At 35.1% G+C, this 23,075-nt stretch overlaps 2 protein-coding genes across 3 annotated transcripts; both read right to left on the reverse strand.

The window, feature by feature from the left end:
- Window positions 1-1,484: 1,484 nt before the first annotated feature.
- LOC129260852 (transmembrane protein 33-like) lies at window positions 1,485-14,369 on the reverse strand. 2 transcript variants are annotated; one of them, XR_010296684.1, is made up of 9 exons: window positions 14,041-14,369; window positions 9,323-9,484; window positions 8,867-8,961; window positions 8,119-8,306; window positions 7,565-7,632; window positions 6,486-6,619; window positions 5,554-5,637; window positions 4,235-4,450; window positions 1,485-3,758 (listed from the first exon to the last, which is right to left on the reverse strand). XR_010296684.1 is itself a non-coding variant. In XM_064114390.1 (8 exons), exons 2-8 carry the CDS (start codon window positions 9,458-9,460, stop codon window positions 4,294-4,296), a joined length of 864 nt encoding a protein of 287 aa, XP_063970460.1. In that variant the 5' UTR covers window positions 9,461-9,484; window positions 14,041-14,351; the 3' UTR covers window positions 1,485-4,293. The 2 variants fall into 2 exon arrangements, 1 of the variants encoding a protein (XP_063970460.1); XM_064114390.1 differs by having other exon boundaries at window positions 1,485-4,450; window positions 14,041-14,351.
- A 2,670-nt stretch (window positions 14,370-17,039) lies between these two features.
- LOC129260639 (uncharacterized) lies at window positions 17,040-20,802 on the reverse strand. The gene is made up of 3 exons (XM_064114391.1): window positions 20,609-20,802; window positions 20,145-20,195; window positions 17,040-18,048 (listed from the first exon to the last, which is right to left on the reverse strand). The coding sequence occupies exons 1-3, from the start codon at window positions 20,738-20,740 to the stop codon at window positions 17,938-17,940; spliced, it is 294 nt and encodes a 97-aa protein (XP_063970461.1). The 5' UTR covers window positions 20,741-20,802; the 3' UTR covers window positions 17,040-17,937.
- Between the last annotated feature and the right edge of the window lie 2,273 nt (window positions 20,803-23,075).

Genomic DNA, 23,075 nt, shown 5'->3' on the forward strand with positions numbered 1-23,075 from the left:
CTTGATGTGCATGATAGATTGCATAAATTCATTGGCAAAATGTAATTTCTGCTTGTTTTATTACTGGTATATTCTCATCAAGTTGATATTCTTGTTGATTTATCAAACTTTGAATAAAAAGTATGCCTTCAACCTGAAATTACACAAACACTTCATGTAATTTTCAGTATATTTTCAAAGGAACTTATTTGAAGGTTGGATATTCCCCTTATTACAACCAATTTCCTCATATACCATGTCATTATCTTGTATAAAACTATAAAACGAAATAAAATTCATAAACATCAACACAAACAAGTTTAAAGACTTATCCACAGGAACACTTAATCATTTGGTATAAGATTTATTCATTATCAGTACAATTCAACAATCCATTTTATCACTATAAAATTCAATTTTCCATTGCAAAAGTCCATCTCAGACATTTAGTCAAAACAATAATGAAAGAAAAGCAACAAAATAACCAAAAACATCACATGTAACATAACTATTAGACAATAAATAAGAATGGTTGAATGCAATACAAAAACTTGTTCAATGCAATAAGATTAAAATGAGACCATTCTGTCATTCCAGGATTGAATGATATTTATTTGCATATTGTTTAAGAGATAGGCAAGAGAGTTTTTATTCTTTAATACTTTTCCTGGATGATATTGTGCACCTTATACCTTGGTCACATTTGCTCTACGGCGGCCGTACGGCGAGTCGAAAACAGCCGTTTCAATAATTTTAATTCAAACCACCTATATGTAGTTTGTACAAAAATGTTAAAACGGCTGTTTTCGACTCGCCGTAGAGCAAATGTGACCAAGGTATTACCTATGCTGATACAGACCAACCAATGCATGTGAATGAGATACAATGAGTTATGCTTTAGTCATACCAAAGACACCGACTCTAAACTGACGGATGATATAACATTGGAAATAACATAATAGCTTTCACTGATCTGAGGCACGTAACACAAAGGTTAGTGATTAATCGAACGCTTGATTTTGACAATTAGTTGTACATTGTGGTCAAATGCAATTGATTTTAAAACATGTTCAAGGGTAATTTCTAAGCTTTGTGTTATGGGCCCCCAGGAGTCTATTTTGGGATTACCAAAATATAATCAAGTGATTTTCATTTCCATATAAAAGATACTTTGAAAGCAATATGGCAGTTACATTGGTTTGAATGTATAGAAGAGTGTCTCCTGGGAGGTGTGGAAAATGAAACCAGATTGATAAGAAATTTGCAATGCACACCCCAAGAAGATATCTGCACAGAACATTGAATCAATTACATGGAACCAACATAAATATGGCGTGAAAGTCCAGCCCAATTTTTTTCAACTACTTCCCACCATAGTTATAAAATGGGGGCATTTGTTAAGCAACATTTGACAGTGGACTTTTTTATCACGATATCCTGACAAATGACAATGTAAGAATGTGAAAGCTCATTAATTTAGTTTTTGTTTACCTTTTCTGACTAAAATTGATCCATATTTTTTAATTGCCTCCCATTCTCTTGCCATTGTGCAAATAATTCCACTTTTTATATCAATCTTTTTTATTTTGTCATTAAATAGGAAGCTGTAACTCAAGATGAGTTGCCACATTACTACATTACTTGATGTTCCGATACAAAACACATTGGTATACCAGGGAGGTGGATGTACAGATAAAAATTACTAGAACATGGAAATACCTATGTGACATCAGAAATCAACAACATATTCAACAATAAACAAGCTAATAGATTTATTTATATTATGTCAATGCATGGTGACCACCTTTACTTTTGTGCATATACATGTATGTATATTGAAGTGCTTATACACTATAATATTGAATTAAAGATCTATCACACAGTATTATATAACATTCCTACTTTGTGTTAAATATTCAAAATATTGGTGTATTCTTTAGTGACACATCAAGTTAAGTATTGTTCAATGAACATAAAACTTTTTACCTATTTCTATTTTCTTTATATAACCTTGACCAAAATAAAATGCTGTTCAAAGAAAATGCATTCTGTGTTGTAGTGTTGAAATTATACACAACTAAATAACACAATTACACCTGAAATAAGTGATTAGAATTTCAAACGATAATATCAGATAATTTGAAATATATCACATACAAAATATGTATATCATATTGCAAACACCAAGTCAATAATCTTGTTTCAACTTCCACACAGCTCAAGTTTTTGGTGTGACTAGAACTTCCTTCTCATTTAAAAACCAGTATTCATTGTGTTTTGGTGAAAGTGCTTTAAACATTTTGCATTAATTGCTATAAAAAAAACCTGATGAATTACTATTACTATTTAACAGACTATAATGAATTGACAAATTGATAATATTCTTAAACACATGTGTCAAAAACACCAATTCACCTCACCTTGTGCTAGTGACATACAAAACACAATAAGTTATATTTTCAGCATTTGTGAAGGGTTTATCACGCAAACTAATTATAATGCTTCATGCTTTGTTTTAAATATCACATTACATTACATCATAAACAGTTTGGGTAAGGGGGGGGGGGGCACATTCCCCCTCTACCATCCTCCCCTGGATCTTTACCTGATCATATTACTCTATTGAATATTGCCTTCTCTTTGACATAGTACAGTGGCTTTATCTTTTTGTATAAAAAGGTGGAATTTGATAATATAGTTATTAAACAAGTGGTTTCCAGAATTGTATGATACACCACGGTCTGAACAGCCAAGTGATAAACAGCAGATGACTTCAAATTCACACGTTATGCTTTAAAAAAGAATAAATACTATCAAAGTGGAGAAAATTACCAAACAAAATTATTTCTTGCAAAAAGCCTTTCCATCTCATTTGTTTTGTTCCCTAAAAACATATAAAGTTAATGATTGTTTCCTTCAAATGACCTACGAGTTCCTATAATTAAACTGGAAATATAGATAAAGGGTTGTGGAATTTCTCTACTTAGTTTGTAAATTACATCTAAACTATCACCAGAAAAAGTTATGATCACCACAAATGCATTTTAGAGTTGTGAAATTTAAGTAATCCTTAAAATCTCAAATCATGATATATCTAAGAGTGATTCTGAATTTTACTGGTAATTAAAAATACTGAAAACAAAATAAGACAACAGTAAATTTCAAAGGTTAGTTGGCAATTACATTTTTAGAATACCTCATTCAGAATATTAAAGGACTTGCATTCAAGTCAATAAGCCAGTGCTGCCCTTTTGGTACAACATATAATCTTCACCACAACAGAGAACTTAAAGTCATCAGTTAACTAATTCCTCATTGGTGCATATTTGTATTTAAACATTGTAAAACAAACAAAGGAATAATAACCAACCAATTGCATAATCCAACACAAAGCCACTCCCACAACACCCTTTTAATAGTTTTTCTTTTTTACTATTATCAAAGTCTCTTATTTTACACTATTTCAAGCACTTAACCCTTACAATTACATCAGATTCCAAAACATCATACCAAACCTAACATGTATATCAACGCTCATAAATTTCATGCATCTTTGGTGCAATATGAGGTGTGTTTTTTTTCCTTTTACCCCAAGTGCAAACAAAGCGACGCGATTGCACCAGGTTGTCAATCCCATCACAGTCCAGCGCACACATTGTAACAGCCCTGCAACACACACTGCATCTCATGGCACCTCTTACTTTGCGTGTATGTTGTCTGCGCTGCAGCAGTCCAGTAAATTGGTCATGATGTTATTGTCTGGAACAAAATCTCATTGGCTGAAATTAACAAAATCACAGAAAGATTTGACATGTCAAATGTCTGAGATTTGGTCTGTGATCCTACTGCAACAAATCGGGTCACAGTCGCAGCGTGTTGTAGGTTAGCGCACACTATGTGATTGTGTTGCAATCAGATCTTAGTGGAATCGTGTTACATAGTGTGCGCTGGGCTTTATAGTCATGCATATTATATTTTAAGGATGAATAACAAGAATTATATTATAAATTTGTCATTTATTAAATGGAAAATATATTGATATTATCAATGGATTATAAGAAGATTTAGCTTTAGTATGTTGAATTCACAACTGTGGAATAGTATTTAAAGTATGACAGAGCAAGCAATGAATAAAAAAGTGTCTGTTTATAGGTAAACTTAGTTATACCAACACGTGTATACAAAGTAAGAATGAGTTATAAGTTGTAGTTGAATAAGTAGTCTTTTACAGTCTAAAAACATTTCAATAATATACCTGTCAGTAAGACTGAGTTTATACAAGGTTCTTAGCAATTTGTTGTGCAATCGTTGCCGCTATTGTTGTTGCTGCTGCTGTTGCTGATATGGATCCTGAGGTGCGAAGCGGCCCAACATGTTGATGCACTTTGTTAGGAAATTACTAAGGAATGCTGGTGTATTGGGCTGCCTGCAGTACTGCTCTGTGCGTAACCTCAGTTCATGAAATATTTGTCTGTAAATAAAGAGAACTCTATATAAAGGACTGCCGAGCAAGTAATGATAAATTGCACAAGTGATTACATCACATATTTGAAACAAGGCAGGGATTGTAACAGTCAACTCTAAAACCTAGCAAAATTGGTATAAGTGTTACATGGGATGGAGTATGTCTGCTCTCTTGGAACTTAAATGTTAATGCTAGAGCGTGCTCATTTGCTTTCCGCAGCTATGCTTTAAGCAGTTATAAAATCCTGAACAAAAACCAAAGGTTTATGGAATTTTAATTCTGTATCATTACTGCACGATACATGAGAATAGGGGATTGTTTCATAAAGGTTGGTAACTTGAATGGAACTTAGACTTTGAGTCTGATGAGCCTTTTCACCATGATAATTACAATAACAGCAAAGTTACAATAACTGATTATGAAACAGGGATAAAACTATTACAGGCAAAAAGTGAGAACAAAAACAATAACATGTTAAAGATATGCAAAAACTTATACATGTATACCTTTGATCTATATATATATGCATTTTAACCCAATTTTGTTTTGCATTCCTTTGCGCAAGGTATTTGAAGGATCCTGATTACCTATCACGTACAGTCAGTTATATGTTAATGACCAACGGCACTATTTTTAGGTGTTTTAAAGTCAAACCCAGTTCAGTCTTGTGCAGGTTTCGCGTATCCTATAAACTAGGCAGGGCCCCGTTGCATAAAAGTTATTATAGTAACTTTATGCAACGGGGCCCAGAGGTTGAAGCTACATCTCTGCAGTTATAGTAGTTAAGTGATGAGTCTGGTGTGGTGAGACCACAGTTGGTGCAAAGCTACGACTACCTAATACTCTCTTGTCTTGCTTTAGTCATTTTCTTCAAGTACAAAAAACTGCCTCTGAACAATTTGTTGATAATAAGAAAACAAAGACGAAAGCAAGACAGGAGGGTACAGGCAGAAGTAAACACTGTAGTCTTGCCACATCAGATGTAAAAATTGAAAATATAAAGACAATAACTGCATATGCAATATCCTCCCCATGACTTTATACAGACTATGCTGCTGTGCTATATTATGTTGCTGAGCATTACAGTTAATATTGGTCATATTACTCACTTGCAGTATGGATTCCTTCTTGATGCATAGCGGAATGTCAGGAATCTAAAGTACATGAAAGGTGCTATCAGACTCATACGACCACTGGGATAGAAGAGAAAATATAGAAATTCATGCAGTTATAAACAACTTCTTAGTCATCTTCCTATTCAAAGGAATACAATAGACAGGACTTACACACTGAAATGTTTCCTTAATTTCCATAGCAGAAAAGGTGAAATTCTATGACTTTACATATCATGTATTATATTCAGAGATATGTAAAAATTTTATCAAAAATAGAACTTCACAAATGTAAACTATTCTGGCCTGAATAGATGTAAATTTGACTTAATTATAGCATGGTTAATCACAGGCACACAAATACAAATTAAAGTTCATTTGAAAGAAATCTTGAGTGAATAATTTTCATGACTTTCCAGGATACCTTGACAATTTCCTGAATCTTTACTTCTGACATAGCATTTTCACATACATCAACTTTCAACAATTCGCCAGAACCATACGAACCCTGAATGACTGCCATGTGAGGCAATGTTTCAACTTTCAGGCCAAAACAATCTTCAATCTCCTTCATGTTAAACATTTTTAAGTCAAGCACAAATGCAGTCTTGAGGTAATTAAGAGCCTAGTGTTAAGAATGACATAATAATTGAGTACACCTACTTCACCATGCACTTGGATTGTTTTGGAACGATTCATTTTCACCTGGGGGCCATTACAGAAAAGGTTGCAATTAAATGCAACTCAAAAAATCAATGCAAGCCCCAAATCCTTGCTATTGATTGGTGAAAACAAAGTTACATTTGATTTCCAGAGCTGCAATTTGATAGCAATACTTTCTGCAACAGGTCCCAGGCATTCAAAAGATCTTGATTAATCCGTTATTGATAACAAGTTTTATGGAACAGAGCAAAGATGTCCGTACTTACGTGGCCATCATAAAGATAAGAACAGGCATGATGAGTATTTCATCCAGGGCTATGAAGCGAAGGATGTCAACCTGATATGAGATGATTTTATCAACCAATCTACGCAACAATGGCATGCTGTTTGGTCCAACGATCTAAAAAAGAAAGAAATTAACAAAGTATATTGTACCATCCATGTTCATGTATATTAGAGGTGCATAATGTTAGTTTAAATCTGTCATTATGATAAAGTTTTGGTTGAAGGTAACAAAAAGTAGTTGCAGCAAACAATTATTTCATGAGAAAGTTTTCTAAATCAAGGTTGATTGTCACAATATTATCATATACCTAGATCTGGTACATTAATGTAAACTTATCTTTGTGAAATCATGAAATCTTAGCTCAAAACCGATAATGCTGATGATCACTAACACAGAAAAGCACACGTGGGATAGAGTATTAGTATTGCGTGGAAAAATACCCGACATTTGATGGAATTCCATGAATATTTTACTAATTTCTCAGCAGAGCCATTCAGCATATATTTTTTATTTATACATACAAACACTTGGTGGTAATTTTATTGGATTATGTTCTAATTCATTTTGAGATCATTACCACAACTGGTATAAAATATCTTTAATTTCATCGAGATGTGGTTCAAAGATCTTGTTTACAACACAATGATTTTAAGCAAGCTGTGCGACAGTTGTTAGAAGGACATTGTCACAAACTTTGACTGTGATTTGATTGTGTGTGCACTGCATCACAGAGTTGAACCGTGTACATGACTTTTTGTATCATTGATTGTGTACAAGTTAAGAAAATTATGCACACCCCTAAAACCTAATATCATATACTCATTGAATTTTTCATTTCACCGTCACAATTTTATTTTTGCAGCCTTACATAGCAATAAAAAAAAGTTTAAAAAGATGATTAAAAAATTTCTCAATGATTATTAAATTTGTACTCCTAAAAGTAGCAGAGGAGAATTGGAAAAGAAATCATTGTACATTATCTAACATATAGTAATTCATCAATGAACAGAATAAAGCTTGTCAATATTTAAAAAGGAAAAACCAAGCACCACTACTTACATTGGCAAGTTTCTTGGTGAAGCTAGATGCATGTAAGACAGCAAACAAGAATACTGGTGTCAGCACAACTGAATTCAAAAGGTTAAGGATAGCAACTTAAATCCATTTCATTTTCCAAGCCTTTAGGCAATAAACAATGATATCTCATATTCAAAGGTTTTCACTTTTCACAACGGGTGCATGTAGCCAAATTTGACACAAATGTTTAATCAACTAATTGACACATGTCATTATCCCACCTTTTCAAAAAGGCTACAATTTTTTTTTCCTAAGCAAAAGTTATAAATAAGATCAAATGAGAGTATATCTACATCTACATTTGCCACTCTTTATCTAGGTGTAATAAACGGGTATCTGGAATGAAGGAATTACCTGAACACTTAAGCACCTACGCAGGGTAGCTAAAGCTGGGGCAATAGAATGCAGCACTAAGAAACATTCTATTTAGAGATACATAAATGTTGTATATTAACATTATTATAACTATTATTGTTATATTTAAATGCATAAATTTAAACTGAAACAAAAATGGGGCCTGACACTGTAAAGGATACATGTAAGAGGGTAGCTGTTGATGAAGATAAGTGAGTATAGGAGATTGTGGCAGCTATCCTCCAGGAGTAGCTGTCCTAGGTACATCCTGTTGAACTGTAGAGGTGGCATACGCTGATGAAGCCTTAGGGCACTAGTCAAACCATTCAGGATCAGTGCTCGCTGGTAGCAGCTCAGGCTGGCTGCATGTCTATGGATGGAAATGTATAGAATATATAGGGTTATAATTTACATAAGAAAAATCATTAACTGACTATACATGTTTTAATGTCATACATAGTGATTCAGTTCTAGAAGTATTGAGTGGATATTTGACAATTGGATGTACGCTTAAATTCACAAAAAATAAATAATGCCTCCGCAACTTCAAGTATTAACAAGCTTAATCATTGCTTCAAATAATATCCCAATAAAATGATAATCAAAGCACAGATTAAAAAGGCAATAAGATCTGATTTACTATGAAATTCTTTTATATCAATATGCCACTCTTATTGCTCAGAACATCTACTCATTACTAGAATAAGTCCCTGTTTTCTTTATTATCAACAGCAAGCTGGATCGCATGGTATGGGCATTGTGGAAAATTAGCTTTGTACTAAAAAAGTTATCCAAGAAAGTCTACCACTGCTAATACTACAAAATTCAGAAATTTGGTATTTGATTGACCAACAGATAAAATAAATATTCAATATAGTTTACAAAGGTCTTTACACCTATACACTTTCTATAAATCCCTGGCAATCTTACCCAAGAAGAGGGAATACATAGAGGATACTGCACACAACTGTAGCAAGACGGGATGCCCAAAGGGCTGCATCTACTTTGAATTCAGTAAGGTAAGCCTGGTAGAGAAAGAAACATAAAATGAATTTGTATTATAATCCTTCTTACCTATTTCAAAAATGGGTGAACACTAGACAAGTTTATGTAAATATTACTTCAACATAAAGTTATCAGACCGATTTGATTATCTAGCTGCAGTAACACTATGGTTAGACAAAAAATAGCTCCCTTAAATGTGCATTATAATATATACATGTACAACAAGTTTAAAACTTTGTCAAAGAATTTGATTGGTACTCTGATTTTTGTTGCCTTGCGTCAAAAGAGAAGTTGCTTGACACTAAAAAAACATGTAATGCCTTATATCCCAATACACTTTTTTTTCAAAAAAAATGTTGCTAAGCTTTGTTTCCAACTTACCACCACCTTCCCAAATCCTGACTGTCCATCTGCGGTCCCATTTGTGCTACTGTTGCTGCCTGATGCATTACTACTTGATGAGGAACTGGGTGGAGTATTTCCTGAAGCATCATCGTTCACTTCTTCTATGGTTGGCATGACTGTATTAGATGCTCAAACAATCTGAAAATGTGACAAGATATATAATTACAGAGAATACAGAGCATACAGTGTATGTCTCTTATCAATCATCCATTTTTTTAACAGTTCTTTGAAATCATATTTATTCAAAATGGTTTCAATAATCATATACCAACATAATTGGTTATCATTTTCATTGACACAAATGCAAGTGACTTCAGATGAATATCAAGCAATGAGGAAAATGTTCAACGCTTCATCAGTCTGGTGCTCAGATTCTTACTAGGAACAGTGTAACAGGCAAATGCATCCTCAAGCTACCCTCTACAACATGGATAGTGGTGGAGAAGACCTTCCTCAGCCTCTTTACAAATAACATGAAAGAAAACAAAGTGATGCCCTTATTGACTTGAGCAAACCAAAAAGTTAGCCATTGGAAGTTTTTTGCAGCAAATACATGAACATCAAGTTCATCAAGGATGGTTCATCCTGATGATGGGGATGAGCTCTCCAGGATCACGTTGTTGAATTCCATACCACATCGTAAGGATTTTGTTAAATACTGATGAATGCAATGTTCAAACATAAAATCTGACATGTTGATTTTTTCTGTGCATCTTACACAAATAGGATACTCGGCTCAGCACATCCTTACTCAACCCTTCCACTTGCATTTATATTCAGGAGTGCAGGAAGGACAATAAACTATTTAGGATGATAATGAAAGATTACTGATCAGGAAAAGGCAGAGAGTGAAGAAAAAAGTGAAGTGAAGAATAAAAAGTGAAGGAAGGGGAAGAGGAGGAGCCAAAGGAGAAGAGGAAGATGATAAGAATTAGATCTAAAGGAGATGGAAGAGTAGATCATCATCAGAATAAAGGAGGAGGTGGTTGAGGAAGCAAATAAGTGGGAGGTGGAGCAAAGGGGAAGGAAAACAAGGATATGTCAGAAGAATGGGGAAATATGGAGAATGGGAAGATAAAGCAGAGGAGAAAAGAAAGGCGAAGGAGGATGTCGATGGGAAGAAAGGGAAGACGAAGTAGAAAAAAAATGAAAAAGATAGACAGAATTTAAGTAGAAGAAAATGTGAGAAAATCATGAATATTACAATTCCTAAAGAAAACTGATTTGTCTTGCCTTGCTTATTTTCTTAAATTTTGATTTTTTTTCCAGACATGTCATAGATTTTTTTTTAGATGTATTCACATTTTCTTATAAAAAAGGTAAGATGTAGACATCTATAGACTATAGTATATAGTGACAGTCTGGAAAAAAAAGAAAGAGTAGAAAAGCATGGCCAATATATCACATTCACAGGCTTTGAAAAGATTTCTGGTGGGCAATTTCAGAGACAATTTTCTTTGTTTACACTTACTCAAAAGGGATTACATTGACAACAAATAAATTGTTATAAACAGATTCTGCATAAAAATTACTCTTTTCAGTCACCATCTACAATGTACTTATAAAATTCATTATGTTTTTTTGTTTCATACCATTTTAGTCATTCACAAACAAAACAAAAAGGCTTTTTATGTCAGTGAGACAAAATCTTGGTAGGTAAATTGCTTTGTTATTTATTGATCTACAATATAAGAGCCAGCACAGCTACATGTAGCTCACAGAGATTATCTTCATTATTGGCTGTGCACCTCTACTGTGAAGATTGCATCATGGCTGTAAGGTCATAGGTATGGCAATGACCGCTGCTGCAGATATGCTCGAAATTTGTATGTGCGCGCTGACCAACTTTTAATGGGTTTCGCCGTTATCGCTTCCATAATGCAGTATGGCAGGGTGGAAGAATCCTCTATTTCCTCATCAGTGATTGCACTCCTGTGTGGTGAATGACGCGGCATCGTAACTAGCTGAATTTTAGATGGAGTTTGATACCACATTTAGCTTCGAAATCCAATGTTATCCACTCAAAATGAGCTTAAATCTGTTGATAAATTGAAGATTTTGATAGCTCATATCAAGTTTCGCCACATTCTTTTCTCATTTTAGGGGTTCAACATTCAATTACATCCAAAAATATTGATCATTGAAGTTTCCGTGTGGCTGTGAAAATTGAGCACAGTGCAGCACAAAATGCATACTGAAGCCATAGACTTGCATTATGAATTTCATTGATTTTCACTAGCGCGCGGCGACGTTTACACACAAGATGGCTATACGACATGCGTGTGCGCTTGCATGGGACATTAAGCTGAGTGATAGAAGATCTACTACAAACTTAGTAGTACTTAGTTTGTACTTAGTACAAACTTAGTGTAGTAGTACCTCTATTGTATTTGTTCACAGGCCTAGAATCTTACAGATTCCAATCCTAGGCTGTGCCTGTTCTTAATGTACATGCATTAACTTGATTCAGGCAGACGCACATTAAACTTCATTGCAACTGTACTTCTGTTTCTTCTGTCTCTGCATTTGAGTTCTACTATATTAGTTAAGAACCTATGATACAACACAAGGTCCAAATTTGTCTGTGTATTTTTTGACACACATATATTTTAAATATGAGTTATTTTGCAACTTTTTCAGAAGTTAATGGAATTTCTGTACTTTTAATTGAGTATTGTGTTTTAGGTGTTGAAGATAATTTTGATGCATTTTTTGTGACAAATTAAGAGCTTTCTAAATTTTTGTTGTCTTACCTACTAGATTTCTGCACGATTGTAATTTATTCTTATTTCTATTAAGGTTTGTAGTCTGTGATGTGACTCAGTACAAAACTTCAATGCAGAGTGAGTCACTTACTAGATATTGGCCGATAATTGCAATTTATCGAAAAATTATTAAAATTTACTGTAAAATCGTTTTCATTTTCAAAACAACCACTTGCCCGATCGGGCAATTGACTTTGAGAAATGCTTGCCCGCATGTCATTTTCACTTGCCCCGGGCAAGCGGTTTTGTCGCGCCCTGCATTATGGAGTAAAATAATCTGTATAAAAAACCACACGTTCGAGCCAAATTCTTTAATCAATATTTAAATAATTTTCTACTTGATTAAAACATTAAAATTGTTCATTCAATATTTTTATGAATTGTATAATATTTATTGTGGTGCCATGATACATGTACATGCATTTATCATAAATTTTATGTAGTAAAAATAATTCATATATAATTATAGCCACACGCACACGTTCGAGCCAAATTAGTTAATCTTGTCGTCTTTCCGTTAATGCCCACAATCATTATATTGATTATTATGGCATATGATTATGAACGTCAAGATTGACTTGACCTGAATTTTGCCGGGACCTGCAGGTGCAATTATTACTTTATTACCTTTATTACCGGATCTACTGGAAAAATGCAATTACTTATGCAGTCGTGTTTCCAGGTCTATCACCGGCAATACACCGGATGAACACCCTACTCTTTGACAAATAGTGTATTGGTTTTAACGTGCATAGGTTGTGACTCTCCTACACACGGGACCAACATTTGCGTCCTTTCCGATGGACGGAGTGTTTTCCAACTGCATTCACACCTGCACTGAATACAGTGGTGAGGCACGCTAACACACAACGCTAGTATAGCATTAACCCAGAGAGCTCCCGCCCGCGCAGCAGGCGGGAGCCCAGAAGCTTACCGTGTATTTTACCATTGTCACCGGACTAGGGTGATTTATGGTCTAAATATTTCTCCAAATGAATTGTGAAAACGGAAAGTATACAATTACCACGATTATATGGATGAAGGTCTAACGAGTGGCAGATTCCTGACATCTGGGCACAGTCTGGAACCTCAAAAAAACGAAAAGTTCTCTCCTTCTACCCAGTCTCAATCGGCCATTTTGTTACGATTTTTAACAAAAATGGCCGATCGAGACGGGGTAGAAGGAGAGAACTTTTCGTTTTTTTGAGGTTCCAGCTGTGCCCAGATGTCAGGAATCTGCCACTCGTTAGACCTTCATCCATATAATCGTGGTAATTGTATACTTTCTGTTTTCACAATTCATTTGGAGAAATATTTAGACCATAAATCACCCTAGTCCGGTGACAATGGTAAAATACACGGTAAGCTTCTGGGCTCCCGCCCGCTGCGCGGGCGGGAGCTCTCTGGGTTAGTATAGCATCAGATTTTTTGTTAGACGCGTTTCGGCATAAGCGGGACTCGAACCCCTCACGTTGAGATCTACAATCTTATCCGAAACATGCGCTCTAAGTCTAAGTTACTGTCTAACCGACTGAGCTACGCTGCCTCAATAATCAAAATCAAAATCATTTTCTAACTACCTGATTGAAAAATTAAATTGTTCATTCATTGTTTATATGAACTGTATTTTAGAAAATAATATTCATTGTGGTACCATGATACATGTATGTCCGTTATGCAGTAAAATAATTCGAATGAAAAGCCACACGTTCGAGCCAAATTCTTTCAAATGAAAAATATCTTGTGCATCACACCACATCGATATGAGCATGTGGGACAATAATAAAGAATCGTGACACAACGAATTTGGTACGCGTTTGGAAAAAACTAAAACGAGACAATGCAAGGGACAAAAAATATACCAAAAATGCGTTTTAATTCAAATAGAATATATACTGAATATCCAGAAAACTATTAAATTAAACTTACCTCCGAAAATTTTGGTTAATTCACGATGGTAACAGACAGGTTTTCCGTCAGAAAAAAAGATAAATCTTTTGTTCCTATGAACGGTATAGACAAAGTAGCAAACAAACAAGCGAAATTTTAAAAAATATATGAAAAAGTAGACTCCTATACTTTTTAACATTTACAAGCCCGATATTGATTGATATTTAATTGGTGGGAAGTATGAAGTCGGCTTCACTTTCTGTCGAATGCTCTCCCTCCTCTTTCTTAATCTATCTCTGTGTTTCTCTCTGTTTTATCTTCCTACCCAATCTCTCTCTATCTCCTTTCTTTATAATCAATATATTAATAATTTTTTGGTTCACATACAAATAAACAATATGAAATAAACCTTTTCTAGTAGTCTGGTACAAGACCATATAACTGCCAGGGATAATTGCATGCCTGAAATTTGTATGTGATACATGAGCAGTGCAGTACAGATATGGGGGGGGGGGCCTTGGAGCACTTGCCCCGCCCACCCCCTGCCCCCCAAAGAGAGAGAGGAGAAATCGGGGCCGGGGGGGGGGGTATAATTTCAAAATAGGAATACATATTTTTGTTATAAGCACTCTAGCTAGTCATGTTAGGCCTATACTCATGTTTCACGTTGGGGAATTTGTTTTTTTTCTACCCCAAAGTCAAAGGATGCTTTTATTTCTTGATGACATATCTAGATCAATTAATGGGCACACAAGGGGCCAAGCCTCATCCCTTTTAAACTATATCTTATGATTTCTTGTTCAGTTTATATTTTAATTTGACACAGACATAGGTGGATGAAAAAGGGTGCTTTGGGGTGCAATCCCACATCCCCATTTTTTCTTCAGTTGTTCTATACTGCTAAGGCCTCCCTAAACCCACCTATGTTTGTGTTGAATTAAAATGTAATTGAAATGTTGACAGAAAAATAGGGGGATGGGTGGCACATGCCTCCCCCAACACGAGGCCTAGCTCCCCTGCATTTATTGATGCCTGTATGAAGCACAGAATTAAATTCTATATCCTTGGTAAGAAGGGGAGATGGGGGGGGGGGGGAATTATGCCCTGAATGCTGTAGCTAGGCCTGGGAATTGAACTTTGTTTACTTTTATTTCTTACATTCAACATAATACAATACATAATACGAAATATTCAATCGACCCCCCCCCCTCTCCTTGATCTGCCTATGTATGTGTTGAATTGGAATATTGAGTGAACAAATAAATAAAACAAAGATTTATAGGGAAAGATTTGTTACCCATTAAAGAAATCATAGAATTTTACGGTATGTTTATAGTCAATGATTTCCTCAATGTGACCAGAACTGGACTATTTATAAGCTGTACACATCAGGTGGTAAATTTATTGGAATGAGTCTACCAGCTGTTCTTTATTAGGTAAGTTTTTGCCCCCCCCTCTTTCTTCTATCCATTTTGCAGGTTCCACTCTTCATTTGTCCCCTCCACTCACACACAGCTCTTCACATACATGTATATCGCAATATATTAGTGCCCCCCCTCCCAGGATTTTAACAATTTGTTTTTGCAGTTAGAAAATATTTGGCAAAAAAGTAATGGCAGTGACCATTGACCTCTCTTCTTCTTGATTCCCCTTTGTCAGAAATTGTTTCCCCCTCCATCTAGGTTTTCCAGGTACACCACTGAATGTGTTTAACACATATTTGGTTCCATGTATCAGGGCTGTGAGTGGTCACACATAAAAAGATCTGAAAAAAGATGAAGAGTGTTGAAAAAGTCTGAAATAGAAAGAGCTCCCATACTTTTTGTTCAGAGGAAAGCCAAATATAAGCTGAAAATCAAAACAAAAACAAGTGGAACGCCGCTGCCAGTCTTGCCTGCATTACGCAATTTGATATAGCAGCAGTGCTGCCTTTGAAAACAGCTAATAATAATTATTCACAGAAGAAAACACTAATATGATACGTTATGTCCATTGACCCAAAGTGACCTTTGACCATGATAATATGACCTAAAACATGTGCAAAACAATCACTCATACCCTTATGTCGATGTTACATGAGCTAGATCCATAAACTTTCTAAGTTATGATGCCAATTTAACACATACTCCCAACACGACCGGGGTTCATTGACCTTTAAATGACCTTTGATCTCTGCCATGTTCCTGACAGGTGCACAAAGTATTCAGGGATACATTGCTGCTCTTATGTCTAAGTTTCATGAACTAGATCCATAAATTTTTAAAGTTATGACAATTCCACTATTACCCCCAACATAACCAAAGTTTGTTGACCCTGAATGACGTTTGACCTTGGTCATGTGACCTGAAACTTAGGCAGGATCTTCAGTGATACACTATTACCCTTATGGCTAAGTTTTATGAACCAGGTCCATACACTTTCGAAGTTATGACATTTCCCCCAACATGGTCTAAGTTCATTGACACTAAATGACCTTTGACCTGAAACTCAGGCAGGATGTTCAGTAATACTTTATTACCCTTATGCCTAATGACTGTCCAAGTTTCATGAACTAGGTCCATATACTTTCTAAGTTATGATGACATTTCAAACACTTGACCTTGGTTAAGATTTCAATGTTGACGACGCCACCGTCGGAAAAGTGGCGCCTATACTAGTAGTCTCGCTCTGCTATGCAGGCGAGACAAAAATCTGATCCCTCACACCCCTGATGTACATTCAAGGGGTGATTCCAAGTTCAGTATTGCCGGTGCTGGTTTTGGAAGCACATATTTTTTCCCCTACCTACATATTGATAAGTTGGCTCATATTGAAACTCGTCCAAGAACCAGCTTCATTTTAGATTTTGTGCAGTGCTGATACAAAATCAGCCAGACACCAACATCAAAAGATCATCCCAAGGTTATCCTAACATCTAAAGGTTAACGTTGGACTTGAAATCACCTGATGAGTTATCTTGAAAAGTATACCGGTAAATTATAAATTGAATGTCAAACTAAATGTACAAAAGCCAGAAGAACCAGAAAGTATTAAGTATATAATTATATCTTTTAATCATTATATAAAGATCACAGAATATCCATCCATCCATCCATAATTCATTGTTCAAAATAGACATGAAATGAAATAACTATCATATCACAGTGATTCATAACTTCTCTAAATCGTGAGCTTTGAAGACCAGGAGAAATATGAGGCACCAATGGTCATAATTAAAACTTCTGCAATATTCTACAAACATCCTGAATTAGGCTAATCTACAGTACTGTTAACTCATTTGGTTAGCATTTTAAACAAAAATAAAAGCCACTGACGATTCTTCTAAATTTTACAAGTTTTACAATCATATACTATAGTCATCAAGATTCAATCGATGTCCGTGAACAAACTGAAAATTCTAATCCAATGAGCAATGCTGTCATAGTATCATACCATGCATAACACTAGCATAAATACATAAACTTGTTAATAAGCCCCCCCCCCCCATGACTGAGCTAAAACTGTTTTTGATGCTAAATTTTGTTGGTATAATTGTACTAATGCCATTATCAGAGAAGATGTACATGTATTTCAGGTTTGCATCACAGAATTACTGATCAAAACATCATACTGTATTCTCAACGTTGTTTGATTGATATTCATGTTTAAGCCAGAGGATATCAATTCATTAAGTCAGCACACTGGAAAAACATTAGCATATGATCACTGGAGAATGGACCATTAAAAATGTTATTTGTAAGGATTTGGCTTTGGGAAATTGTTTCTCACTTGCTTGAGTATCAGTGTTTCAATTTGTAATACTTGAATCTTTGTTTGTTCCAATTTACAATCATTGCATAGAGTCATAATCATCAAATTTTACCCCCCCCCCCAAAAAAAATGATAATAGGCATGGAATGACTCTCCAACTAAGTAGATGGCATGGCTTGACAATAATCAACCAATAGAGGGCGCTTTCACCACCTTTCCTGCACTATCTACAATAATACGGACACGGTCCTCACGAAAATCCATGGTCATCATGGAGTCTTCAGAAAGAATTTGAACCTGTAATAAAGATTCAGAAAAAAAAAAGAAATATATAATGTGAACTGTTTCTAATTGAAGGAACATTTATACGAAATTTCAGTCATGGTCAAACTATTCTAGAATTTAGATGAACATTTTATTAAAGATATTTGGATGAATGGAAGAAATACTAACAAACATGTCTACACATGAATCTTCCAAATCAACTGCAAATGCCATTAAATGTTGGCCTTACTATTCAACACAGGAATTCCACAAAAAAGTTCTCTAAAAAAGTCACTAACTATAAACGCCATAAATTATTTTATTAATATTTGTGTTATCATTATGGGTTTGGTATCATACAAAAACACATATCCTGCTTCTACTATTGGCTGGAAATGCCACATGCAATTTGAATTCTAGTTGTTATCTAATAATAATAATACCAACATGCTTATAGCGCATATTACTGCCAAATACTTCTCTACGCAGAGTACTTAACTTATAAAGGTCAAGTCCACAACAGAAAAATGTTGATTTGAATAAATAGAGAAAAATCAAACTACCAAAACGCTGAAACGTTGATGATGTCCCTCACTCACTATTTCTTTTATACTTATTGTTTGAATTATGCAATATTCAATTCAGTTTTTATATATTTGACAATAAGGACCAACTTGACTGAATCATATATTATTAAACAATGCTCATTCCAACTTTTTGTTGGGGTGGACTTGTCCTTTAAGTATAAATGTACGATATGTATGTGCCGTGGTTGAGACCCCCATTTTCAGCCTAAATTTCTGTTCCAGAGCATCACCAATTCAGAAAGCCATAGAAATTCTTATCCTTTTCTGTTCCGGAGACCCTCAAATTTTTAATTTCTCGTTCCAATGCATGCCCATAGCGCCAAGCCACCGAGGCTCCCTGTGCCCGCAGCTAGCTTGCGCTAACCCGATATGAATCTAGCAAGACGCAAACATTTTTCATAAGTAGCCGCTATCAATTATGCCTACGATCTAATGAGTTCCACCCCTTTTTTATGTGGTCAGTTCCAGAGCATTTCATTTTTAGCATCCAGAGCCTTTCTGGAGACCCCCGTTTTAAGACCAAGATTTAGTTCCAGAACCCCTGACAGCTGATATGTATTTCAAATCTAAGCAATTCAGAATGCCCATCCCCCCTCCATCTCAATGACACTAGGTGGTTTCAGACCGCCTCGAAGTTCGTCAGTTCCAGGTATTCTCTGATCGGGAAATTTACCCCGATCAGAAAATACCAGGTATTCTGGTAATGTGAAAGCAAACTACACGTAATTTCCCCGAAAGAAAATACCCGCTAAATAGTAGGTACTTGGCGAAATTATGAGAACTTTCGCGGGGATTTTTCCAAGGTCGCAGGTATTTTGGCAATGTGAAAGCAATTTACGGGAACTTTTAGCCCAGCGTGTCGTTGGGCGCGGGCGCCGTGGGTGGCTGCTGGGCTAGTGATTTTGAATCTCGCGCCTTGCCTGCTTATACAGACCATACTGCGCATGCTCATAACTTCAGGAACTTATCCCGAAGGGTATGTTTCGGGGCGGTGTGAATGCAGGAATAATTAATGGGTATTTTTTAGCCTAAAAAAGTTCTCGTAATTTAACGGGGATTCTTATGATCGAGGCGGTTTGAAACCACCTACTAAGATCTAGAGAAAGAATGACTAAGCATACAAAACCACAGGAATTAAAAAGAAAAAGTACAAGTGTTGGACAATGACATCCAATGCCAAAAGAGATTACCTCAGATTACTGAGCAGAGATTTTCAGATTAACAGATTACAATGGAATTTAGATTTTTTATCATAATGCATGTATAGAAAGAAAAGCATCTTACATAATGTATACTTCTACATAATACATAGATACATTTACCAGTTTAATTCTAGTAAATTTATTTCACAAATTTCATTTGTGCGTACTTGGAGATGTTCATGAAAACATTTTGAGTTAAGTGAAAAAGTTAAAAGAATGAGCTTCTGACGTGAAAACTTCACATATGAATATATGTATGTTTCATTCTACACTACTACCAAGGAAACTGTCATATTCTATGAACTGCCACTGGAAGAAATCAAATCGACAAAATACTTACAGTTAATCCTGGTCTTTCCTGCAAAATGACTGCCTTTGCTTCTTCTCCTGTCTGCAATAACAAATAAAAGGATATTGATAATGAGAAAAGAATAATACTGGTTTGACAATCTCAATAATAGTAATACCGGAACATATTGTAATACACAAAACTTACTATTTTTTTTTAATCAAAGTTAAGTTGTCAAAATATCAAAACATTTTGATTTTCTTGTCCCTATAATCTGCAATATGATGTGCATGTGTATCATATTGAGAAAATATTTAAAACAGTAACATAGTACATGGTGATGATATATTGGTTGATATTTACAAAATACAGAGGTACAAATCTTCAATTTTGGGGAAGTCACTTTGTGAAGTAACAAAGGGGAAGTTGCTTGCATATAAGATCACAAAAATGAAAACACTTTAATTTTTGAATATTTCACACAAAAGCAGCTATTACTGATCAATTCCTCTTACCTTCCCTACCAGCTCGGCCCATTTTGTTTTCTGTGATGCCATTTTGTTGGACTTTGTAGCACAAGCCGGAACCAAGAGAACTGAAGTCAGGACGACAATGGGTAGTAGTGTGTACAGAGCTAGACCTTTCATCTGCCTTTATGATGTCTTATCACAAACACTACTGGAATTCAAGCAATAAAATAAAATCTTTTAATGGTTGAGTACATCTAGGAGTAAGTCTTTTGAAACACCAATAGGTCCCTACAAAGATTGGGCAATGAGGTGTACGAATAGAGGAAGGAAAGGTTCAAAGCACTAGGAAGCATGTACATGCAACCATAGGAAGGCAAGGGTTCCTTGCCCCCCCCCCCCATACCCCCATCAAAGCAGGAAAAAGTTGATTATTCCAATGAACTTACTGCGTTTCACTTGCATACATGTACCCCAGAGGGAGTGGACATTGTGCAAACATTACGTGCTGTCAACGTTGTGCACCCCCCCCAAAAAAAAATGAATGTATAATGGCACCCCCCCCCCCCCCCACTGAAAAAGAAGAAATTTGCACAATAGAACCTTGAAACCAGACCTGCAAACCTCTGGGTATGAGAAATCATATTTTAAATACATGTAAAAACAGTATTTTCTAACACTGACCCCAAATGACCTTTGAACTTGGGCTTGGCCTACAAGTAATATGAAATACATACATATATTCATCCAAATTCCTATACAAGTAAGTATATGAAACAGAGACATACTGTACATGTGAAAAGATTATTTTCACAATGTATGATTCAAAGAAAAAGAAAATTATAATTTTATGTAGAAAACCTGTAAGGCTAAGGTCGTTGGCTGATGCCTAAATTCTAGCGGCGCTCGAGCAAGCTACTTATCGGTCGGTCGCTGCTCTGGGTTGTGACTGAAGCCTAATACAGTAATTTGGTTTAAAAGAATGTAGGCTAAATGCTCAGTTCAAAGTTAATTTATTTTCCAACTTTAGCAAAACATACAATGTACATGTACAATAAAATCTCGAAGAACATATTGAGAATTGTTTCACAATAGGTGCAATGTAACACAAACAGAAGAGTATGTGTACAAATTAAAAAAAACACTTGCATCTACATGTGCTACATGTAGCACAAAGTATTATATGTAAAAACATAGTTGGTAAGACTGTACACTGCATGTATGCTGACAAGTGAGAATCTGATGACAGGGGCAATGGTGTAAATATATGTGTTACAAAAATACAAACATATTGCTCTGAATCTATTGAGCATCATATTCTGGGAGGGGGGGGGCGGGCACTCAAATATATTACACACAGTGACACACACACACAACCATTAGAAAACACATCAAAATAGAAGCTTTTTTTTCTCCTGATTACAGAAGGAAATTTAATTTTTGTTTCTGTTCTCTTTTCTCCCACAATGGTCTTGAGTTCTGTGCAATCTAAAATCCCTTAATAAGTTCAGACATCTTTTATAGGATCAAAACATGAAAGGAAAAAAATATAGACAGCACATGTGTGGAAATACATGGATATAAGGTCTATATTTGACAAATAAAATATTGTTTATTAGAGATGGTAAAAAAACCCAATGTGTTTTGATTGTGTGTACATTAAAAGAGTTTAGTGGCCACTTGCCCAGGTCTACATGTACATTAAAACCTGTTTAAAAAAACTCAAAAGAAAAATAAGAATTGCATGAATGGGATAGCTAAACAGATAGAGGAAAGAAATAGAATGTATATTGGAGAGATAGAGGAACAGAAGGAGATATATAAGGCAGGGGGGGGGGTGGAGCAACATGTATCATACTGAAATCATATCAAATTGAGTCACGTATTGGCACTAGACAGTAAACAAGACTTATTAATCATTAACTTGATACTTCACAAAAAGACATTTAAATTGTAAATACTTAAAGGGATGCTCCGGGCTGAAAATAATATGATTTTAAGAGAAAAGATAATCGGACAACAAAATACAAAGTTATGGCATTTTAAAGATTTGCATTATTCCTGTGAAACAGTTCTAGACATGTCATCATGAATATTCAATGAGCAAATTGATGATGTCATATCTCCACTTTTTCTTTTGTATTTTATTATAAAATTAGGTTTATTCAAATTAGTTCTACCAAGAACTGAAAAAATAGGACTGACAACTAATTTAGTATATTAGATATTCATTGCTGCAACTTATTTCATTATAGGAGACACATCATTCACACATGTATTTCAGCATTTTGCTCTGTGAATTGTACTCGAATATTTAGATATAAATATTTTCAGCCCTGAGTACCCCTTTAAGCCAGTATACATTCAATTCTGCTGGTATATTGTTTGAGTAGCCCCTATTATGGGACAGAGCACAGCTGGAGTTGATACATATCAAATTAAGCAATTACTCAATATCATGTTATCATAGATGTTAAATACATGCAGGAGGCAATAAACTTTAATTTTTACCTCC

The sequence above is a fragment of the Lytechinus pictus genome, unplaced genomic scaffold (assembly GCF_037042905.1).
Source record: "Lytechinus pictus isolate F3 Inbred unplaced genomic scaffold, Lp3.0 scaffold_19, whole genome shotgun sequence".
Taxonomy (NCBI): domain Eukaryota; kingdom Metazoa; phylum Echinodermata; class Echinoidea; order Temnopleuroida; family Toxopneustidae; genus Lytechinus; species Lytechinus pictus.

What these genes read in the sequence shown, in the direction of transcription:
- LOC129260852 (XM_064114390.1), bottom strand. Translation starts at nt 9,460, where the DNA reads ATGCCAACCATAGAAGAAGTGAACGATGATGCTTCAGGAAATACTCCA. An exon ending in CAGGATTTGGGAAGGTGGTG is followed by an intron (nt 8,962 to 9,322) that starts GTAAGTTGGAAA and finishes TTTCTCTACCAG; the next exon opens with GCTTACCTTACTGAATTCAA. An exon ending in AGAAGGAATCCATACTGCAA is followed by an intron (nt 4,451 to 5,553) that starts GTGAGTAATATG and finishes CTTTATTTACAG; the next exon opens with ACAAATATTTCATGAACTGA.
- LOC129260639 (XM_064114391.1), bottom strand. Translation starts at nt 20,740, where the DNA reads ATGAAAGGTCTAGCTCTGTACACACTACTACCCATTGTCGTCCTGACT. An exon ending in GGGCCGAGCTGGTAGGGAAG is followed by an intron (nt 20,196 to 20,608) that starts GTAAGAGGAATT and finishes TTGTTATTGCAG; the next exon opens with ACAGGAGAAGAAGCAAAGGC. An exon ending in AGGAAAGACCAGGATTAACT is followed by an intron (nt 18,049 to 20,144) that starts GTAAGTATTTTG and finishes TCTTTATTACAG; the next exon opens with GTTCAAATTCTTTCTGAAGA.